This window comes from Danio rerio, chromosome 11, assembly GCF_052040795.2.
Source record: "Danio rerio strain M-AB ecotype USA chromosome 11, GRCz13ab, whole genome shotgun sequence".
NCBI lineage: Eukaryota > Metazoa > Chordata > Actinopteri > Cypriniformes > Danionidae > Danio > Danio rerio.
The window spans coordinates 34,820,021-34,842,966 of record NC_141031.1 but is presented as its reverse complement, the minus strand read 5'-3'; the positions used below and the strand labels follow the sequence as shown (position 1 = coordinate 34,842,966).

The window sequence follows — 22,946 nt, the reverse complement described above, 5'->3', positions numbered from 1 at the left end:
CCTATTTTTAACCCCTACCCCTTTCACTGTACTACACAACCATAACATTCACCACTGACAGCACCAGACTCCACATTATCATTTGTAAGTGTGTGTTTGTGTGTATTAAGTGCATGAGGAACGCACTGCAGGCTGCTCTTCTGCTGTATTGACTCAGCTTGAAACCTGATACGGACACAAAACTCATCCCAGTCAACACTGGGAGCCCGCTGCGTTTGACTACACACACTCACACACATTTCTCAAACAGCAGGAGGCGAGCGCACGAGTGGCAACATATATTATAAACTCATTTCATGTGTGTGTGTCTCGTGAGCGCACAGAACCTGTGTGTAATCTAATCACATATCTAATATCATCATACATTACGTCGCATCGTTATTATGTCGATGCTCGCTCAAATAGCTGTGTATAAAAGCCTGTGCAAACATTATGGGTAGTGTGTAAATGCAGAACGGCTTGATTCTATACTGACAGTCACTACAAAGTGGCGTCTTCCACATCATTGAAGCCACCGTGCCGAATTTCCATTGCATGTGTGGTATTATAACGGCGATGGGCTGTTCACATGGTAACAGATTGACAACGGGACATGCAGATGCTCTTACTTGTGTCTCTCTTCTGTCGGTTTAAAACAAGCTCGCAGGGACGTGTGCAGGGACTCGTTTCATCCGCCTTCAAAAGTGTTTTTTCTAAAGCTCACTCTTGTGAAAACTTTCAGCGAGTGACTGATAAACATCTCACCTGTGTTGACCTCCAGCAGTCGCTTCTTCTTCATCTGCCGCTCTTTTTTCTCTCGTTCTGCTTTTTCTTTGGCTATCCTTGCTTTCCTCTGTTTCTCCTCTGCCTCTTTTCTCCTTATGTTCTCCTTCATTGCTTGCTGAAGAAACAAAAAAAAAGAAAAGAAAAATAAAGCAGACTATTGAGGAAGAAGGTAAAGTCTGATGGAAATAGATAAAACTGATGTTTGGTAGCTCTTTAGGTAGGTTCTTTTACAGGGGTTTAATGGTATGTAATTCACATGTAATGGTATGTAATGTAATGGGTGTAATTCATCATGATCTCCCATGACTAATACAGTCAGTTCAGATGTGCTGTCACTGCAAGGCAAATAACACAAGAGCAGTGCAACAAACAAAGATAACACAGTGTGTAGTAGAGGGCTGGGCTAACCTTTGAAAGTCTAATACACTGTCTCTAATTTTAAGTTTTGTTTTTCATTATTCATTTTTTTTTTTTGTACTTTAGTGAAAAAGTAATTCTGTCAGAATTATTAGCCCCCTGAATTATTAGCCGCCCTGTTTATTTTTTTCTCCCAATTTCTGTTTGACGATTGGTAATTTTACGGATTATTTCTGTTTGACGGATAGTTTTAATAACTCATCTCTAATAAATAATTTATTTGAAAAATATTTGACTATATATTTTTCAAGACACTTCTATACAGCTTAAAGTGACATTTAGAGGCTTAACTAAGTTAATTAAGTTAACTAGGCAGGTTAGGGTAATCAGGCAAGTTATTGTATAATGATGGTTTGTTCTGTAAGCTATCGAAACAAAAATTAGCTTATAGGGGCTAATAATTCTGACCTTAAAATGGGTATTAAAAAAACTTAAAACTGCTAATTATTCTGACTTCAACTGTATATGTGTGTAATATGTAATAGCCAATAACTGCTTATTAAAAAGGGTATGAATAATTTTGGACATGCACATTTTTCTTCAAAGGTCAATAAAAGCGGAGAAACATTTTTTTTTCCCCACAGTGATGTCGCTTGTACATAGTCTTATTATCTTTCAGGGCAAGCCAGATTGATTAAAAAAATCATAATAACTTGCTGGTTGAATAAAAGTAAGTCAGAGAGCTCTTTTTACCGATCTAGGCGCAATTGTATGGCGCAAACACATTAAGGGTGTGTCGGAATCCACTTTTGCTTTTTTTAAGGACTAAAATACATGCTCTGCACCATGATGCCTGGTCTAAGAGGGTTGTGCTTTGTCGCTTAATGAGTTATGCGTGTGTTTTAAGCATAATGTGCATTAATACAATCAGAGTCTTATCTCCTATTCCCTTTAAAAGTCAGTTGCGTCGCACCATGGTGCATTTGCTATTTACATGGCGGACTTCGTACGTGGAAAAACTGAACTATTCACTAGCAAGAATACAGTTAAACAGCCTCCTCCATTCTGCCTCTTTACTTTCTCTTTATATTACTTTTACTCTACTTTATTCCTTTACTTTCATGAAGTAAGGAAACTGTGTTGTACACACTTGAAGACATCATTAGCCTACATATTTAATTAAATCTTTGTGCTCAACAAATCAATTTCAAAACTATTTGTAATTTTAGTTTTAATTTCGAGCAACTGAATAAATGAACAATAATAAGGAAGTGTGGTTAACTGAGTTATATGCAAACACACATCCTGTTCTTTTGCCCCGTTTGGTGGTGCATACGTCTCCAAAACTTGACTGGTGGATAAATCTACACTTGTTTTCATTAAAATGAATATAAATATGCATATAATAATTAATACTACTAATAATAATAGCTTGACACAAAAGAAAGCTGTCATGAATTAACTGAAAAAGCCCCCTGAAGAAGGCATGGAGGCAGTGGTTTTTATATTTATGTAGAAAATAAAAGGTTTTTGTAAAATTTTAATCCTTTAATTTCTTTCATGTGTACATATATTTGTGTATAGCTGCACATCTTACATCTTACTGCGCCGGGTGTATGATAGGGCCCAGATTTGGCCAGAAGTATGAATAATTACGGGCTTCACTGTATGTTTTTATATAAATTCAATAAATGAATGAATTATTAAATTCCATGTAAACAAATATTAAACATGACATCACAACGACCTACAAAATATCATATGGGGGAAAAATTTATCTAATCTAAAGCAATTAACACTTTTACTCAGCAACGATTAATTAAACTGATCAAAACTTTAACTTTAATTTTGTGTACAATTACAACCCCAAAATATAAACAGTTGTAATAGCCAATAATTATTATTTTTTTCATTATTGAGAAGATTATGAATTATTTTGAAAATGATCATTTTTGCTCAAAGGTAAATAAAAGCTGATATATATATATATATATATATATATATATATATATATATATATATATATATATATATATATATATATATATATATATATATATATACATACATATATATGTATATATATATATATATATATATATATATATATATATATATATATATATATATATACACATATATATATATATATATATATATATGTATATATACATACATACATACATATATATATATATATATATATTTTTTTTTTTTTTTTTTTTTTCCCCCCACAACGATCCTACATGTATCTTTTGGGAGATGCCTTTGTTATTTTCAATCAAAGCAAAAAATTCCAGGTTATATAAAAGTAACTTTAGGTCAGAATTTGCCAGGGGTATAAATAATTTCAGGCTTGGCTATATGTCTATATATTAATTCAAGAAATGAGTGAATTAATAAATTCCATGTAAGCAATCATTAAAATGACATTTAACAACCTACAAAATATCACACGGGGAGAAAAATCTAAAGGTGGAGGATTACATTTATCTGTATTAAAAGTAATTAACACTTTTATTCAGCAAGCATTAATTAAACTGATCAAAACTTAAAACATTTTTTTTCTATTACATGAATAAACACATATTTTTTATATATGCTTCAGTAGTTATTTTGACCCAAAGAGATTTCAGAATGTATTACTCGCACATAGAAAAGCATTACATGTTTGACAGTTTTATTCAAGGAGTCACTTGTGACCATTAAACTGAATTACCTTTTTAAAACGTTCACTCTCTTGACCTACAAGCTATTCCAAGGAGTGGTATTTACCAAGCTAATGCTTAAGTAAACAGTCGATGAACAGACATTTGAATGCTTAAAAAAAAAAAAAAAACAAGCTGCATCAGTACAAATGTTCATGTACAAAACTATTCACCCCTAAATGTCTCTATTTGGCGGAGCATCCCTTACCCTTTATAACCTCCAATAAACGCTTCTGGCAAGTGTTCAGAGGATCCTGACACCTCTCTATTGGACTTTTAGCCCACTGCTCATGTGAAAAGCTTCCAGCTCACTGGCATTTTGTGCTTTCTGTGCTGCCACTGCTTGTTTCAAATCCCATCAAAGATTTTCAATGGGATTTAAATCCGGAGGCAAAGATGGCCACTCAAGGACATTCTGAGATCCGTCCCTGAACCAAGCGCTGGTAGACTTGGATATATGCTTGGGATCATTGTCTTGTTGGAAAGTCTAATGATAACCAAGCTTCAATTTACACGCTGAAGGTATCAGGCTCTTTGCCAGAAGGGCCTGATACTTATACTGAGAAACCAAGATGCCTGTCAGGTGGTCAAGACTCCCACTTCCTGCAAGAACAAAACAACTGACTGATCCATCTCAAATGAAAAACACTGAAGCTGGATGAATCCATATTAAACAACATATTACTCAACATTATCAACACTGGTGTTTCATAACCCCAGCTTTTCCAAAAGTTCATATTAGTTACTCTACTGGTATTAAATATGCTTGTTTGACACCCAGTGGTTGAACTAGGTATTGCACACCTGGCTCAAATCACATGCAACGCAAGTTGCCAGATTGACAACATCAACAGAAGTAAACCTAACTATCAAGCCTGAAGGCTGATTTAAGGCTTATTTAAACCGTCTTCTACATAAAAGCAAAGGCATGCAATAGAAGGAATATTTTTCAAATATTTCAAATTTTGTTCCAGCCAACATCTGAAATTTATATTTTAAAAACAGCTTCTATTTCTTGCAGCTGAACAACAGAAAACTGACAATGATCACCTCAGGTACACCTCATGTGCTTTATTCAGTGCTAAATGCTAATAATGTGAGTTTGAATGACATTTCACATGACATTTATTGCCATACTACTGAAAGCAGCAGCAGAGAGTTCACCTCAGATCTTGAAAATAAAATAAAGCATATAAAATTGAACTTTAGAACTGTGACTAAAACCAACACATATCAGTGATTCAGCATCTACATTTAAAGAGGAAATGAAGAACTGTCAAGTTTACATTACAGGTTTCCACCAAGGCAAACCTGGGTGCTGAAATATAACTGGCTAAAGTGGCAGTGCGCAGGTTAAAGGAACCAAAACAAAGACAGACGTTCCGGAACTTGAATGTCTGACTTTTTCAGATAAACAAGAATGTTCACTTAGCGTGTTTCTGAAATATCTGCAAACATACTGTATTATGGTATTTTTATGCTTTAGAACAGTCAAAAACTTACATACAGCACCTTTACAATGAAGTCCTTTTTCATTTATCAATCAGATGAAAAAATAAAAAAACAACACCCATATCCGGAAGTTGAATTAAGATGAAAATGTAAATGCACATCCTATCAATACAATAAACATGCATCAAAAATGACAGCATTGGGAAAATGGCAATTGGTAAAAATTGAATAGAATTTTTACAAGTGATAATAAAGTCGAGCACCCATGATGGGCAACAATGCATCAACTGACATTTACAAGTAAGATAGACAAACCGGAAGAAAACAGCGCTAAGTAGAGTAAATTGTAGCAGAAAGAGTGAAAGAGACCTCTCATTAACTAAGCCACTTTATCCCCAGGTTTCTCTCTCTATTTTTTTTTTTTTTTTTGACAATGCTCTCAACACTTCAGGTGTTTTCAAGAAAATCTGGGTGGCAAGAGCAGAGCCAAATTTCTCCTCCTTGCTCGCTTTCTTTTCTTTTTGGACCATTAGTGGTTGAAGAGGGTTGTTAGAAATCTATAACTCCTCTTTTGGTTTGATGAGGGCTACTTTTCTAGGTGTAAGAACACTCGGGCAATCAGAACAAGCTATCTGAAAGAAACATCATTAGAGCAGTCACCTTGTCCTAACACTTCATATGCCTCTTTCTTCAGCCCTCTTTTTTCTCTCCAGCCTTAAAAGCCTTCTCCAGATAATGGATGTATTTGTAAGTGTGCGGAACAGAGCCAGTGGCACACCTCGCACAAAGGTAAGGTGTAAGAGGCAAAAGACGGACAAGTTTAATGAGAAAAGGCAGAAAGAAGGAGTGGGAGAGAAAGAGTTCAACACAAATGGAGAAGTAAAGGCGATGGAAGAATAACCTGAATTCATAATTCTGTCATTTGCATAAGGGTTTGAGTGCCACACTAAAGAAGTTAAATGTATTTACAAAAGTAATGCATACATCTAGAAATTTTTCTGACACTTGTGAAAATATAAATACATTACTGCAACAACTGAGACCTTTTTTGTATCATCCCAGCAGGCATGGGACGTCATTGGATGTTGCATTTTGTTTGGAAATGAAAATTGGGTTGATGTCAGAACCCAACGTCAATGTCCAATGTCGGACAGACGTTGCATTTTGTTTACTTAACAATGCAACCTAAAAACAACAAAATGTCAATGGCTAATCATGTTAAAGATTGACGTTGTGAGGACGTTACCAATATGACATCTTTCAGGATTTTGGCTGCCATACCTGACGAATAAATGTCATCATTTGACGTCAACATGACGGTGGTTTAAAATGTTGGCTGGACGTTGGATTTTGGTCACTTTCCAACATAACCTTAAAATCCACAAAATATCCAATGTCATCTATCAGACATTGGATTTTGGTTTCCATACCTGACAAATAAATGTCAGTATTTGACGTCAATATGACCTTAATTTAGATGTTGGCCCAACTTTGGTCACTTTCTAACACAACCTAAAATCAACAAAATATCAACATCATTTCATGTCGTTTTTAGACGTCAAAATAACATTGAATTTAAACGTTGGCAATCGTAATCTAACCTAATATTAATGTTATAACACGTTGTGTATCTGTTGGGATAAGACATGCAAATGAGGCATGATGAAAACACATTTATTAAATAAATTTCTTCACTTCAGTTTTTTATCATTTACACATTTTTTTTCTTTAAGATTACATTCGCAAACTGAATGTTACCAGCTCATTACACTAAATACCCTACACTATACTATAGCAAACTTATGCTTAGGCTGTACCCAAACTTACTATTCCCAACATAATCTACTAACACAGACCACTCAATGGAGTGATAGAAACAAGTGAGTGAATTGGAGCACTCAATGCACTGCAATGCATTGTTTGTGCTTTGCTGGTTGTTAAATTTCTCCGATTAGATTTTCTTAAAAATCAACTTCTTTTTCAGACTCTGTAATGGTTATATAGACTCATTGGGAACTGTGTATTAGTAATCAAACAAAGTGCTTTGATTTCTGTCATGTACACTGAAAAAATTATTCTAAGATGATTCCTTGGATTTACTAGTTGTTTTTAGGTTAAGTGGTTGTAAACAATTTATTCGAGCTGAATTTAAACAAATAAAGTTAAACATTATTTTAATTTAATGGGTTTAAATTCAACATAAATTGTTTGCAACAATTTTGCAGATATAATTTTTTTCAGTGTATAAAAACATCAGATTAGGAATTCAATAATTTATTAAGAAACTTTCACCAATAAAATTCATCTGTGAACACCATCTCTTGGTCAGATGTGAAAATTAAAAAACAAGTGCATTATGGCTAATCTCTAGCATTCTGTTCTCTAGTATTCTCTGTTGTATGAATATCAGTTGTACACTTGGTATGGCAGTGCATTGTGGAATTGATTGAGGGCACTTCAGAACGTCCACTATTTTTCTGGACACCACTACAAATGACTGCTTCCTCGAATAGTGCACTATGCTCACTGCGTTTGATTAGGACACGTGTTGAACTGCCCATTATCACAAATATCTAATCAGCCTATCACACGGGTGGGCAAACTCTGTCCTGGAGGGCCGGTGTCCTGCACAGTTTAGCTCCAACTCAAATCAAACACACCTGCTTATAGATTTCTAGTGATCTTGATGACCTTGATTAGCTTGTTCAGGTGTGTTTGATTAGTGTTGGAGCTAAACCATGCAGGACATCCTCCAGGACCGAGTTTGCTTATCCCTGGCCTATCACCTTGCAACTCATTGTATTTAGACAGAGGCAACACGGCGGCTCAGTGGTTAGCACTGTCGCCTCACAGGAACTCATTGTGTGTGTCCGTCGTGCGTGTGTGAATGCGAGAGTGTATGGAATTTAACCAGTACTGGGTTGTGGCTGAAAGGGCATCCGCTGCATAAAACATATGCTGGAATAGTTGCCGGTTCATTCCACGGTGGCAACCCCTAATAAATTAGAGGATTAAACCGAAGGAAAATTAATGAATTTAGACTTGTAGACACTGTCAATACCAAGCATCTTAATAGGGAAGATGACTAAAGTGGCCGAGTGTGTTGTAGGTGCCAGATAGGCTGGTCTGGGTAGTGGCTGATCTGGTGGGATTTTAAAACACAACCATTTTATAGAGTTTTGTCTGAAGGGGAAAATTCAATAAGCAGCCATTCTCTTAGTGGAAATACTTTTTTTTTATGCCAGAGGTCAGAGGAGAACGGCCAGACTGGTTTGAGCTAATAGAAAGGCAACAGTAACTCAAATAACCTGCTACTGAAGGAGAAAACATGTGAGGATATTTTTCTTAGCACACTTTAGGCCCCTTTGTAGCAATTCAACATAGTTTAAGCTCTACAACCAACTAGAGTATTGTTCCTAACCATGTCCATCCCTTTATGACTACAGTGTACCCACAATGTAATGGCTACTTCCAGCAGGATAACACACCATGTCACAAATCTCAAACTGGCTTCTTGAACATGGCATTGAGTGTGTTACAACTAATGCCGAGTTCAGACAAGATGTTAGCCCCGATTTTGACTTATCAACAGGTTTTGAAAAATCACAAATGCCTGAAATCACAGGCAAATCGGTGCTCGTGCACGTGAGTGCACAGTATGAACTATCAAAGACATGATTTGAGATAATCGCAGATGAGTCACCGATGCCTGTGAAATATTTGGCATGTTAAATATCTGGAGCCGTTGGCGATTCAAAACATGCTGTGTGAAATAAGTTTTGACTGGAAATAACATCGGCGATCGCCAACATCCAATGAAAAAGCAGCATTCACTTTGTGTGTGTACCTGCACGCCAGCAGGAGGTTGAGGGAGAAGTTAAAAGCGCTAATTTTCGGTTTATTTGGACCCAAGAAATGGAGGAAAAACTAGTGAAGGTTTGACAGGAGCACCCGTGTCGGTTTGACGTCTCATACAGAAAGTTAAAAAAGAAAGTTGAGGAGAAATTGCTACTTCCCTTCAAACCCAGGTGAGCAAATATGTACTTTTCTACCCCATTAAAGGCTTTTCTCGTTATGTAGTTAATAACAAAAGATATACTACATGTTTTTGGTTGTGAGACTCAGTTTGGAAGAAGTTGTCGGCGATTCTTCCTATTGTAAAGTCATGCAATGTGAAAGCCCCTGTCGCCGATCAGTCTTGCAGTGTTAACAAAGTAGCGACAAAATGCTAGCCCAGATAGTCATGCAAAATCTGTGACACGACTACTTTGAAAATCATGCAGTCTGAACTCGGCATACACTGCCTTCATAGTCACAGACTTTAATCCAACAGAGCATCTTCACGATGTGTTGGAAAGGACATCAGCTAAAACATCTGCAGTATAATAATCTGCCTTTATATATCTATGCCTTAGAAATTAAGGCGTCATGAAGACAAAAAGGGGTCCCGACCTGGTAAATGATAAAGTAGCTAAAGGACATCTATTCAAACTTCATATCTAATATCTGTACAGTGGAGAAACTGTCTACACCTTCTCTAATAGGGCAGCTCCTCATGAATGGCAGAAAGCACAGTCCATTTTCTGCACAGCTCACAGATCTCCAACATATCCATAGTTGCAGCAGTGGTCCCCTAAATGAGCAGGAAATATGGCTATTGACGGCAGGCCAGGACAGAGTATAAGTCACATGATAACGAGGCTTATTCCCCATTGCGTGCAGCGGATTACGGCCACAGTCTGCGATCACAGTAAATCCTGACGAGGGGAAGAGGATAGCGAGATGGAAGGTAGGCTAAATCAGCTTTCCTCACACGGCCCTGTGACTATGCGCACACACCCGAGCACTTTAAACACTTTCATTAGAATTAGGAGAGAATGAAAAGCAGCGGTGCGTGACCTCACGCTCGGCAGCACGGACATCAATATCAACACTAATACAGGAGGGGGATTCATAATGATCATGCCCTTCCTTCAACACTTCTAGACTTCTAATACACTGCGTGTGACTTAGTTGCTACACATATTGGCTGAATTCAAATTTTTGCACATTTCAAAACATTTCGCTGGAAGGTATCGACTTTTTTGTGCCACCTGAGTGTCCAATTTGTTATAGTGAAGTGAGTCTTCACTGAGAGAGCAAACAGTTAGATAATTCACATTTGGGATTCAAGTTTCTGTCAGCAACCAGCTCAATACACTTGCTTTGCAATGTTCATTTTAAGGGTGAAGTCATCATACCTGTATGCTATTTCTTTTTAAACTAACCTTTGGAATAGGGCCGCACAATATATTGTTTAAGCATCGATATCGCAATGTGATCATTCGCAATAGTCACATTGCAGGATATGCATTATAATTAATGATTTGCATGTGTTTTTGAAGCCTGATTATATAATGCGTAACCTTAATCACAATTAATTTGATTGAATTATGTGAATTTATTATGTTTTCATATACAGTATAATTACTGTATTTGAATGCTATTATACTTGGGAAATGATAAAACACTGTTTATTTCAACTGTTTCTTTACTGTATTATAGATTTCTTATGAGATTTTAAGGAGATGCACTTCCATGACAAAAAACATCCCAATCATTCTAACATTATAAATTCTTTCCAAATTGAGATATTAAGTCATTTGGTGAAATTGTATTCATATCGCAGCATATATTGCAAAATAAAAATATATTGCAATGCTACATTTTTGCAACATCATGCAGCCCTATTTTGGAGTACAATATACAAAAACAAAAAACTATTTTAGTCTTTCAGATTTTCATGTTTGTATTACAGGGTTCCCACTATTAGCCAAAAGTCAAATTAACTTACTTATAGCCATAGGACAATAACCGGTTTCAGGGTATACTGCGGTTTGCAAAAGTCAAGGCTTTAAAACCATTTTAAAGTTTTCTGTTATATCATTCTTAAGGTATATGTAAGATTTTTTTGTTTTGTTTTGTTTTTTTATATATATGTTTTTCACAACGATTGTATTTAGTTTTTTTTAGAGCAACAGTATATCCAGCAGAAAAGGAACTTGTACAACAAAAGCTACTGGTCAAAATATTTGAGATGTTTCTTAAATTGAAATATTTTGTGTTCAGTGGGGGAAAAAGTTTTTTTTTTTTTTTTAACCCAGATATTATAAAGAACTTATTTTAGAGCAGTAATCACAATACCGTGATACCCTGAAACCGTGATATTTTTAACCAAGGTTATCATAACAGCAGAATCTTTTACCAGCCCATGCCTACTTACTTATTACTTAAATTTCCCCTGACTTTTATTGACAAAAAAATTATTTCCATGGCCTAAAATAAACAGAAAAACAAGGCAATGTTGCACTTTGCATAATATTACAATTGCTTAAACTTAAATATTATTTTTGAGGAATTTAATAGCCATTATGACAGCAACAATTGATAACTTGTGTCAGATTTGAGAATTTAAAGCAAAGCTCTTGAAATGTACAGGTTCCTGGCATGTTTGCCTTAGTAGCTTGGTGATTACAATTGACTTAAATGACTGCCGGTTAATGAGTTTTAAAGGAATTAAATTGCACTGAAAATCATAACTGAAGGCAAAACGTGTGAAACAATGATAAAAATACATGATTTAGAAAAATTACCTTTCAATAAAATGTAAACTGAACTTAAAAGTGACAAACTAGACTTCATGATATTCCATAAGGGCTGATGAAATCTGACATTGCCATATCTTGTTTTTCTGTGTTATTTATTGCAATGCAAACACACTCATTTCACCACATGACTTGTATAGCTCAATTTAGAAAGAACTCATTCTATATTGATTGGCATGATTTCATAGGCCAGATAATCTGCATAAATCTGCATAAATGCATTTTTATTTGGTGAGTAACTGTATTCGAGTATACGTTGTGTAATCAAATGCATGAAATTAAAACTGCAGTCTTCATTGTATAAAGATAAATATAATACATTTTCATTGTTATGATTTCATGCACACAAATTAGTTAAAGGCCTTAAAAACAAATCCAACAAGCACTCTTTCTCTTTATTTAACGTTAAACTTCACAATCACTCAACAATGTGGTTCATGGTCATCTATAATTTCACTAAAAACTCCCGAGGGATGAAGAAACTAAATCTGAACTTGGCATTGCAGATTCTGCGATGTGACTATTGTGAATAATCATAGTAAGATATCAATATGAAACGATATATTGTGCAGCGTTATAGTGCATGATTAAAAAATATGAAATCCCCTTACTTTCAAAGTCTATATTTCAAAATTCCAGGATATTGAAGGCCTGATATCAATGTCTTACTCGCCATTTGTTTGTAATTTTCCATTTCCATGCTGAGGAAGAGTTAAAGTTAGTGCTAACTATGTTAACAGCATTATAGTTGCTTTGAATCTTTAACCTCCAATAAAAACAAGAGAAAAAGTGTACGAGAGGGTTAGTTAGAAAAGAGAAAACAACAAATTTGCCATAATTCGTCCATCGTTTGTTATTAGCAAATTCACAATGGTTTTTTTAATGATACCATATTAAATAAAAAGCATGTAAAAGCATGATCAGTGAAGAGGGTCCATTACTTTCTAAACAGTAGGTGATGTTGCCCTGAACCAGGCTCTCAGCAGCCAGTTATAATGGGATATGGCAGAATAGCACAGATGCCATTGGATCAATACAGAAGCTCTACACAGATGGAGGTCTTACCTAACCTGCTTCGTTTGAGACTGGTAGCTTCATCTCAACAGCATGTGACAGATAAGTCAATGCAACCTCTGGCACAGTGGCCACCACACTCAGGTAACGCATCGATAGCAGTTTAGAGCGTGCTTGTCAACAGACGCAACCATTAAGTCGACAGCGCCGCGATGTACGACAGCTCAGTCGTGAGTCAGCTTTCGGGAGCAGATGCTGAACGCTGAGTGAACTAGTTATTAGATGTCAATAACAGCTCAGAGGGAAAAATGTACAGAAGGCTGAGGATGTTCCATTATGCCTATTCAGCAGCATAATAGAAAATAATAACATAAGAGCTGGTCTAATCCTTGGCTGAACACCATGATAGAAGACTTACCTTCAAGAACAGGCTCTTAGAGAAACACACACACAACAGCACAAGAGAATGAATGTATGTTTTCACTCCTGAAAAGAATATTATATGTGTTTAGCCACTTCATTATCACAGCTATGCCGAAGGTCACTTTGTTAAAGCATAAAATCTTTTTTTTTTTCGGTTTTCTAAAGAAAGCTATGCGTATTCATCTAAGTGTAGGTTATATCTTGACACGCAGGTCACAATCCCAGGATTTAATAGTGGTTTCAATGGTCTAAGAGGCAGTATAGGATATACGTCCACTCTATTGTGTTGATATTGATTATTTGGAACACTACAGTACAGTACAAGGTAAATCTCACAATGCTGAATAAATAGGCATAAGTTCAGTCTGAATCAATAGCAATCGCTGTAACCCACGCACGACACTGATTTATTCAAACAAATGTGAATCAAAACCTCTACCCCAGTCACCCCCAGTCATTTTAATCTCACACAGCGTATGAAGCTGCCTCTGGCTGTGAAAGCATCAGAGATATAGGGGCATGACCCAGCTTCTGTGACTGAGCATGTCTGATGCCACCAAGTCAAAGATATAGAATACACAAGACATGTCAATCGTATAATTTTGAATGGGGAAATGAGTAACGGTCAATATGACGAATGAATTCCCGCCCACTAGTACAGGAGGCAATCATAGATTGTTATATACTGACATATTTTTTGACTTGCAAACAAAGAGTTGCTGTCATTTCTGGACGTGATTCGTCATCAACACCAAGTTGTAGATTACTTCCTAATCTGCAATTGCCTCTCTGGATATACCACTAACTGTACTCAAAAAAATAAATAAATAAGAAAAAATAATAAAATAAAAAATTACTAATGCTTTCCTTCTTAGACTTTACAGACCTGAAACTTGCCTATAGCACTAATTCATTGTTGCTCTTATAGCTGTGTAAATTGCTTCCTTGCCCTCATTTGTAAGTCGCTTTGGATAAAAGCATCTGCTAAATGACTTAATACTTCCGAAGACCAGCACAATCAGACAATCATTATTCAGAGGATGGTAATGTGTAGAACGGCAATAAATGAGGTTGGTGTTGTGATCTAGTTCCTTTCGAGTGAACATGCGCATTAGCTCTGGCAACATGAAAATATGCCGATTTAGTTTGATTCGGAGGTTTAGAAACAAAACTTATGAGACAGATGTTGAGTAATTGTATCGGTAATTCTAAATATGTAATGTAATCGTAAGCTTGGCAAGCAGTTTTGGAGAATTTGATAATTCCCTATTTAGACAGAATGCTCGAGATGCGATTCAAAGATGGCCGCAGAGTGAAATGACTTGCCTTAAAGGGGTTTTGACCCAAGTGTCTAGAAAGACTAATTGTCCTGCCATACTGAAGGAACATTTGGATTATTGACATTTAAAAAGAATCGCATCTCGAGCATTCTGTCTAAATAGGGAATTATCAAATTCTCCAAAACTGCTTGCCAAGCTTACGATTACATTACATATTTAGAATTACCGATACAATTACTCAACATCTGTCTCATAAGTTTTGTTTCTAAACCTCCGAATCAAACTAAATCGGCATATTTTCATGTTGCCAGAGCTAATGCGCATGTTCACTCGAAAGGAACTAGATCACAACACCAACCTCATTTATTGCCGTTCTACACATTACCATCCTCTGAATAATGATTGTCTGATTGTGCTGGTCTTCGGAAGTATTAAGTCATTTAGCAGATGCTTTTATCCAAAGCGACTTACAAATGAGGGCAAGGAAGCAATTTACACAGCTATAAGAGCAACAATGAATTAGTGCTATAGGCAAGTTTCAGGTCTGTAAAGTCTAAGAAGGAAAGCATTAGTAATTTTTTATTTTATTATTTTTTCTTATTTATTTATTTTTTTGAGTACAGTTAGTGGTATATCCAGAGAGGCAATTGCAGATTAGGAAGTAATCTACAACTTGGTGTTGATGACGAATCACGTCCAGAAATGACAGCAACTCTTTGTTTGCAAGTCAAAAAATATGTCAGTATATAACAATCTATGATTGCCTCCTGTACTAGTGGGCGGGAATTCATTCGTCATATTGACCGTTACTCATTTCCCCATTCAAAATTATACGTCTCAGTGACGTCACTGGCGTCACTGTCTCCGTTCGGTCACACACTGTGTGCTTGAAGTTTGGACTTGCTATTTACTCGCAATTTAAATCTTAATCATTAAATTCTTCCTCATTCGCTAAGTATTTGTCTCTCCTACTTAGGGTGACCAAACCCTTAATACATTTATACAAACAAAACTGCTTTAAAAACGGTCTGTCCCTCGAGCATCCGCCTGTTGTTTGTAGCTTTAGCCTGCTAGCGCCGCTGGTCAGCTAAAGCTACCGACCTCTTTAACCATACACTTTTGACTTACTGGCTTTGCTCTTTACCCCGTAAAATGTCGCTTCCGTCTCTGTCCTTGTGTGCAGGAGAAGCATCGATGGAGGCGTTGGAGCTGGAGCTGGAAGAAGTGGAGTCCCAGATCCGCGCGCTGGTGGTAAGACGGTTGCGGCTACGGGAACGGCTTCTCGTCGTACATAATGCTAAGGCCGTCTCATCACCTAAGGTACGTGGAAATTACAACCACATCATTCCCTCTACCTCAACCCCGCGTCCTTCTCTGTCCAGGCCCAGCGCACCCGGGGCGCGGCTCAGCCAGGCGTCGTTCACGCCGACACCCGGCTACCACGGCGCCTGGGTGCAGCCGCGCAAGGTGCTTCCCAGATCCCGGGGCAGAACGTCTCCGCCTGTGTTCGAGATCTCCACGGAGAACCGCTTCTCCCCTCTCCGCGAGTCGGGTCCCGATGTGGCCATCATCGGTGACTCGATCGTTCGTCACGTCCGTGCCGCCTCCTCAAAAGGTAATAAAGTACGTACTTTCTGCTTTCCTGGTGCCCGTGTGAGAAATATTTCTACACAGATTCCAACCATCCTGGGCGCTGCCGAGAGCCCTGGTGCCGTTGTCCTCCACGTGGGGACAAACGACACCGGGCTCCGGCAGTCGGAGATCCTGAAGAAGGACTTCAGGAGCCTGATCGAGACGGTTCGACGCACCTCGCCCGCCACGCAGATCATCGTTTCTGGGCCGCTTCCTACCTACCGCCGAGGAAATGAAAGGTTCAGTAGACTTTTAGCTTTGAATGAGTGGCTAATAACATGGTGTAAAGAACAGAAATTGCTCTTTGCTAATAACTGGAATCTTTTCTGGGAGCGTCCTAGGCTCTTCCGTCCTGACGGCCTGCACCCCAGTCGAGCCGGAGCTGAACTCCTGTCGGACAACATCTCCAGACTACTTCGCACCATCTGACTAGCAGGTAAAAATTCACAAAATTCACACTATAGCCACTTAGACTCTTGTTCACCCCACTTAAACATCAGTAAGGCATATCTGGCGAATCCTATAGAGACTGTGTCTGTTCCTCGTATTATTAGATTAAGAAATAAACGTACTGTGTGCTCCAGGAAAAATCTAGTAAGAATCAAACCAGAAAAACCAGTAGAAAGTGAAAATACAAATTTCGTAAAACTTGGTCTCCTAAACATCAGGTCACTTGCACCTAAAGCACTTATCATTAATGAAATAATAACAGAAAACAATCTTAATGCACTCTGTCTCACTGAAACCTGGCTGAAACAAAATGACTATATTAGCTTAAATGAAGCAACTCCTCCAGGATTCTTATATAAACATGAGGCTCGTCAAACTGGTCGTGGTGGTGGAGTTGCATCAATCTTTAGTGATTTCCTTAATATTAAACAGAGAAACGGACTTATGTTTAGCTCCTTTGAAGTATTATCGCTTAATGTTCAGCTGCCAGATACTATACAAAAACCTATGTTATCTCTCGCTTTAATCACCATATATAGACCCCCAGGACCCTATGTCAAATTTCTAAAAGAATTTTCTGATTTTATTTCTGACTTACTAGTCAAAACTGATAAAATGCTAATTGTAGGTGACTTTAACATCCACATAGATGACGCTAATGATACATTAGGACTCGCGTTTATGGATTTAATACACTCACTTGGGATAAAGCAAAACGTTGTGGGTCCAACCCATCGCTTAAAGCATACATTAGATCTAATTCTGTCTTATGGAATCGAGGTTATTGACGTAGACATTATACCACAAAGTGATGATATTACAGATCACTACCTCTTACTATATAAGCTATGTTTACCTGAAATCAGCAAACCCGCTCCAATACTCCGCCCTAGTAGAGCTATTGTTCCGTCAACTAAAGATGAATTTATAAATAACTTACCTGATCTCTCTCTATTTCGTAATGCACCCGCAAACTCAAATGATCTTGATGTAGTAACCAGCAGTATGGATGCCATCTTTACTAGCACACTAAATACTGTGGCACCCATCAAATTAAAAAAGGCTAGAGAGATTAAAACTATACCGTGGTATAATAGTCATACTCGTGCGCTCAAAACAGCAACCCGCGCCCTGGAACGTAAATGGAAAAAAACTAATTTAGAGGTCTTTAGAATTGCGTACAAAGACAGTATGTCCAGCTATAGGAGGGCTCTAAAATCTGCCAGGACCGAGCACCTGCGCAAACTGATAGAAAATAATCATAACAATCCTAGATTTTTATTTAACACCATCTCTAAATTAGCAAATAATCGGTCATCCTTGGAACAAACTACTCCACCGCAAATTAGTAGTGATGATTTCATGAATTTTTTCAGTAATAAAATAGAAGGCTTTAGACAGAAAATAGGAGATGCCAAACTTTCTGCACCGGCTTATACTCCAAATCCTGTAAATATTTCATTAAATCATAATAATAACCTACACTGCTTCAAAATCATAGAACATGAAGAGTTAGTAAAAATTATAAATAGCTCTAAACCAGCTACGTGTATGCTGGACTCAATTCCAACAAAATTACTGAAAGAGCTGCTACCTGCTATAGGAGAACCTCTTCTTAACATTATCAACTCTTCTTTATCTATAGGCCATGTTCCAAACTCTTACAAGCTAGCTGTTATTAAGCCTATTATTAAGAAACCGCAACTAGACACCAACAACTTAGCTAACTATAGGCCTATTTCTAATCTTCCATTTATGTCTAAAATACTAGAAAAAGTTGTTTCCACTCAATTATGCTCTTATCTGCAGACGAACAATATTTTTGAAGTGTTTCAGTCAGGTTTCAGGGCTCACCACAGTACAGAAACCGCCTTAGTGAAAATAACCAACGATTTACTCTTAGCTGCTGACCGAGGGTGCGTCTCGCTATTAGTTTTACTCGATCTTAGTGCGGCATTTGATACCATTGACCACAATATCCTCATAAATCGCTTAAAGTCTACAGGTGTCCAGGGACAGGCTCTACAATGGTTTAAGTCATACTTAACTGACCGCTACCAGTTTGTGAATCTTAATGGACAGCCTTCACAAATCTGCCCAGTAAAGTATGGGGTGCCTCAAGGATCAGTTTTAGGCCCTTTACTGTTTACAATTTACATGCTACCTCTGGGAGACATTATTAGAAGACATGGGATCAGCTTTCACTGCTATGCAGATGATACTCAATTATATATTTCCACTAAACCTGACGAGACGTCTGAACTTTCTAAACTAACTGAGTGTATCAAAGACATCAAAGACTGGATGACCAACAATTTTCTTCTCTTAAACTCAGACAAAACAGAATTATTACTTATTGGGCCTAAATCTTGCACACAGCAGATCTCGCAACTCAATTTACAATTAGAGGGATACAAAGTTAGCTTTAGCTCTACTATAAAAGATTTGGGTGTCATATTAGACTGCAATCTAACTTTTAAAAACCATATATCCCATGTCACAAAAACTGCCTTCTTTCATCTGAGAAATATCGCTAAATTACGAAATATGCTATCCATCTCAGATGCAGAAAAGCTAGTCCATGCTTTTATGACTTCGAGACTGGATTACTGTAATGCTCTATTTGCTGGCTGCCCAGCATCCTCTATTAACAAACTTCAATTAGTACAAAATGCAGCAGCCAGAGTTCTGACCAGGTCTAGAAAATATGATCATATAACCCCAATTTTATCCTCCTTACACTGGCTGCCTGTTAAATTTCGTATTGAATTTAAAATATTACTTCTCACCTATAAAGCTCTAAATAATCTAGCTCCTGTTTATCTAACCAACCTTCTGTCTCGCTACGAACCAACTCGTTCCTTAAGATCTCAAAATTCAGGGCTTCTAGTAGTACCTAGAATAGCAAAATCAAGTAAAGGAGGTCGAGCCTTCTCTTTCATGGCTCCTACACTCTGGAATAGCCTTCCTGGTAATGTCCGAGGCTCAGACACACTCTCCCAGTTCAAAACTAGATTAAAGACCTATCTGTTTAGTAAAGCATACACTCAGTGCATCACCTAGCGGGTTCCACACAGGCTTCTGCATCTTGCTTATATACACTATGAACAGCAGCTACGCTAATTATTTTCTTTATTCTCTATTTTCACCTGGGGATACTCATCCCGAGGTCCTCAGATTAGGCGGAGTCACTGATTGGATCCAAGACCAGCGACGTGATGATCCCAAGGATTCCATATCCGGGACCAGGCCATATCCTGAGCTGCTGCTGCGCTGATGGTCGTGGGGAGTGGAGAACATGTGTCTGATTCCAGCGACGCTCCAGGGACAGACGAGTCTTCATTGAGGCCATCTTCCAGCATAAACCACGGCGAATGAAGTTCTGCACAAGACTTTTGGCCAGCGGAGAAATTAAAATGGTCGTGCCCAACTGAGTCTGGTTCTCTCAAGGTTTTTTTTCTTCACTCTCATCAGGTGAAGTTTTTTTTTCCCTCTCCGCTGTCGCCACTGCCTCGCATGGTTCAGGATTGGTAGAGCTGCGCATCGATGAATTTGCTCTTCAGTGTTTGAACTCTCAGTAATGATTAAATCACACTGAACTGAGCTAAACTGAACTGAACTGAACTTAAACACTAAAACCTGAACCACACTGTTCCAGTTACTATGACCATTTATGTGAAGCTGCTTTGACACAATCTACATTGTAAAAGCGCTATACAAATAAAGCTGAATTGAATTGAATTGAAAAAGATAAAAAACACAATTAATAATAATAATAATAATAATAATAATAATAATAATAATAATAATAATAACAACAATAAATAAATAAATAAAAATTCAGTCATAATTTCCTCACTGTAATGTTGCTCTAAACACAGGGGTCCGGAACCTTTTTAAAGTCAAAGAGCCATTTCTGATAAATATACAACTACTATAAATAATACAGGTTTAAACAAAACCTTACCCATTAACATCCATGCACAACTCAAAAAATAATCAAATATGAAGCATCGTGTTTGCAGAAGCAACATGTTGAGCAAGTCCATGAATGAAGAAACAATTTAGAGTTTTCTTTTCTTCTCATCATCACCACTCAAGAATGTTGTTTAAATTTACATGTGGTTACCATAGATATGTAAGTTTCTTGCCCGTTATTTGTGTTGTGATTCAAGTTTATCCACAGCTTCGCACACGTGCATTGGTCAAAACGTCCTTTTATTGTAAACTGAGTTCTTGTTCATTTTGCTGTAAAACAAAATACAATAAAAGGGAACTGTATTTGTATTTTTAATAGGATTGCTAACGATGGTTATAATTTATTTTTTTTAACAGTAAAATATTATTCTAGGGAGAAAGCTGAAGAGCCACATTTTTTCGTCAAAGAACCACGTGTTTCTTGACACATTAGCTTTGTTAAACTTTATTAATTGATTATTTTGGATAATATTGTTAGTTTTGCTAATCTTTGATGTTGTTGTTGTAGTTGTTATTTTCTCTAAATTATGTTATTGTTTTATTCAATGTTTTATCATATTTGTAAATGTGATTTATTTGTGCATCATTTCTGTACATTATTGTTTATAATTACCATCAACCATTGCAACTATATTTAAATACATCAAAATAATAATTGTTTTGACAAAATTTGTGACAATTACACCATGTGTTAGGGCTGTCACGATACCATTAATTCATATTACGGTACTATACTAGCTGAAGTATCGTGATACCAAGTTGTATTAAGTACTAAGGTAGTATTTAAATCCATAAAACAAATACAATTGTGAGAAATACTATATTATATATAATAGGTTTACTTAAATTGAATGATTTCCTTATTATTGGAAAACGTTTTGCACATCACTTCACCTAAAATTTATTTGTTCTTTTTCTTTATTTTGTAGATAACTGACCAACAAAAAATACAATAAAATAAAGATACAAATTAGACCAAATTAAATGAATAACAAAAAGAGCACTTTCCAACCAAATTAGGCTTTATGAAGTGGTCAAAATTTTTTCAATGTTTTCTGTTTCTATTGTTTTGTTTTTTTTTTTTTTTTTTTCATTTTATCAGATAACAATCCAAAATAATTCAAAATTTCACTTTGTGAGTGGCTCTTTTAAAGAGACTGTTGTGGTTGTTAAAGCTACAAAATTATATTGACAGGCGCACAAACGAACTGATTCAGATTCTCACTGAAGCGTCAGAAAATGTGCAATAGGCTAAAGGCATTAAAGGGTGGGTTGTATTCATTTATTTATTGTTATTATTATTTTTCTTTTGCTAACTGTTAAGAAAGTGTCCTGATACTGTTTGTATGCTTACATTCTACATAATGCTATTAATATTTTCAATAAACATACTTATAAAAATAGAGCCTCAACCTTTATCACTTTCTGCATTCAGTGGAATGAAAATGGAAAAAAGTTCTAAAACTTTCATATAATGTAATGAAACCCAAGAAGTTTCTGTCTCTCCATCAAAGATTTCAGGAAACAAAAACTTAGAAGATCCACAAAAAGCATAAAGGAGTTGCAAGAAAAAAGAAGAGACACTTCTCAGAATTCATTAAAAATATACCTTTAGAAATTGAAAAGTTGGACATCCTTTCTGGTACTCCTTATGGGGTTTGTGAGAGAAGTAGATATGTAGTTTAGTAAAAAGATCATTCTTCTAAGTGACAACTTTTTCAATGTAGTGTCAGATTCAATTCACAAAACTGAATCATTTGTTTGACTGGTTGAGATATGAAATGTAGTTCCTAAGTTCCATTAAATGATTAAATAATCTTTGGTGGTTGCCAGCTCATTGGAGAGAAAAAAATATTCACGAACAATGAACAAAATTTTGTTTTAATCTCACAGAAAGCTATTGAACTACCTCTATAGGTCACCAGAGCATTCTTTAAAAAAATTACCTTTTATTTTCAGTGAAAGAAATTACTGCAGTCATATTATAGTAGTAGTAGGAGGAAAAGGAGTATGAGGGTGGGTAAATGACAGAATTATTATTATTATTATTATTATTATTTATTATTTTTTTTTTTTTACTTTTAAATCACTACAGACCACTATTTCATCAAAAAAAAAAAAAATGTTCCACTGAAGAAAATAACGCCACTACGGTTGCCCCAAGGATGAGTAAAATAACCAAACTTTCAATTTTGGGTGAGATATCCCTTTAATGACTTTAAAATATTTAACAGTAGGGGCAC

The 22,946-nt window shown here is 36.5% G+C and overlaps 2 protein-coding genes and 1 long non-coding RNA gene across 7 annotated transcripts in view; 2 read left to right on the top strand and 1 right to left on the bottom strand.

Moving 5' to 3' along the window:
• The window catches only part of diaph3 (diaphanous-related formin 3), a 478,885-nt gene that overhangs the window by 120,533 nt on the left and 335,406 nt on the right, over positions 1-22,946 (bottom strand). For all 5 annotated transcript variants that reach the window (XM_087272225.1, XM_087272219.1, XM_087272221.1 and 2 more), the window contains 1 exon segment: positions 745-880. In XM_087272225.1, coding sequence (XP_087128351.1) covers positions 745-880 — 136 coding nt within the window.
• On the top strand, positions 5,551-18,574 carry LOC141376700 (uncharacterized). Its single transcript, XM_087272932.1, has 5 exons — positions 5,551-5,582; positions 10,005-10,071; positions 15,827-15,894; positions 16,026-16,514; positions 16,617-18,574. Exons 1-5 carry the CDS (start codon positions 5,551-5,553, stop codon positions 16,702-16,704), a joined length of 744 nt encoding a protein of 247 aa, XP_087129058.1. The 3' UTR covers positions 16,705-18,574.
• LOC137496713 (uncharacterized) overlaps positions 20,292-22,946 on the top strand; it is a 473,958-nt gene continuing 471,303 nt past the window's right edge. The window contains exon 1 of the long non-coding RNA XR_015502754.1: positions 20,292-20,428. This is a non-coding gene — a long non-coding RNA (uncharacterized LOC137496713). The remainder of the gene's footprint in view (positions 20,429-22,946) is intronic.

Bases quoted from the DNA above. Each gene is read 5' to 3' on its own strand.
- LOC141376700 (XM_087272932.1), top strand. From the start codon at position 5,551: ATGGGCAACAATGCATCAACTGACATTTACAA. The intron at 10,072-15,826 runs GTAGGCTAAATC...CCTTGTGTGCAG, and splicing joins AGAGGATAGCGAGATGGAAG to GAGAAGCATCGATGGAGGCG. The intron at 16,515-16,616 runs GTTCAGTAGACT...GGAGCGTCCTAG, and splicing joins TACCGCCGAGGAAATGAAAG to GCTCTTCCGTCCTGACGGCC.